Source organism: Apaloderma vittatum, unplaced genomic scaffold (assembly GCF_000703405.1).
Source record: "Apaloderma vittatum isolate BGI_N311 unplaced genomic scaffold, ASM70340v1 scaffold31786, whole genome shotgun sequence".
NCBI lineage: Eukaryota > Metazoa > Chordata > Aves > Trogoniformes > Trogonidae > Apaloderma > Apaloderma vittatum.
In genome coordinates this window covers 2,271-2,925 of record NW_009723889.1, presented here as the reverse complement: position 1 = coordinate 2,925, position 655 = coordinate 2,271, and the positions used below count along the sequence as shown (strand labels likewise).

At 57.6% G+C, this 655-nt stretch overlaps 1 protein-coding gene across 1 annotated transcript in view; it reads right to left on the bottom strand.

Annotated features, from left to right (window-relative positions):
• SNX33 (sorting nexin 33) overlaps positions 1 to 655 on the bottom strand; it is a gene marked incomplete at its 3' end in the record, with an annotated part of 2,672 nt that continues 2,017 nt past the window's right edge. Inside the window, exon 4 of the mRNA XM_009872281.1 lies at positions 1 to 240. Within this exon, the coding sequence (XP_009870583.1) occupies positions 1 to 240 (240 nt within the window). The remainder of the gene's footprint in view (positions 241 to 655) is intronic.

The following is a 655-nucleotide window of genomic DNA, read 5'->3' as shown; positions in this document are numbered from 1 at the left end:
ACATGCGTAACGTCTTCTCCAGCTGCTGGCTGATGCGCTGGTAGAAGACAATCTGCTGCTTTAAGTAAGACTGCATCATCCTCTTAAAGTCGGCCACGCGTCGCTCGTGGAAGTGGTTCATCTCGGCTTGCAGGGCGAAGCCCACCACCCGGCAGCGCTTGCGGATCCCGTCCGCCTCCTCCTGATCCATCCTGCCCTCGTCGCTCATCCGCTGGCTCTCCTTCACCTTGGCGAAGGCGCCTGGCAAGGCAGGGGAAGAGGGTGAGAGGCTGATGGATCCGTGCAACCCGCCGTCCCCCCTCCCCTGGCACAAACCCCTAACACCCTCCATAGACCCACACAAATAAAAGATGCTCCTGGCCTGTCATCTTGCCATGCTCATCCACCTCTATCCCTCTCCTCCAGTCAGGGAAAGACCAGGAGCCTCCTCCCTCTGGACTCTGACCCCCACAATTCCTTTTCTGCCCCATCCTTGGGCAATCACCCCTGGGGGTGCAGGATTTTTAGCTCGGCTGGGAAAAGCATCTCCCTCGCCCAGAGGCAGCTGATGCTCTGACACCAGTTTTTCCCAACTCCTTCCGTTTATTTTTATAGCTCGGTTTTGAAAGAATCCTGCCTGGCTCCAGCCCCGCATTCCTCCCCCATCCTTAGCAAA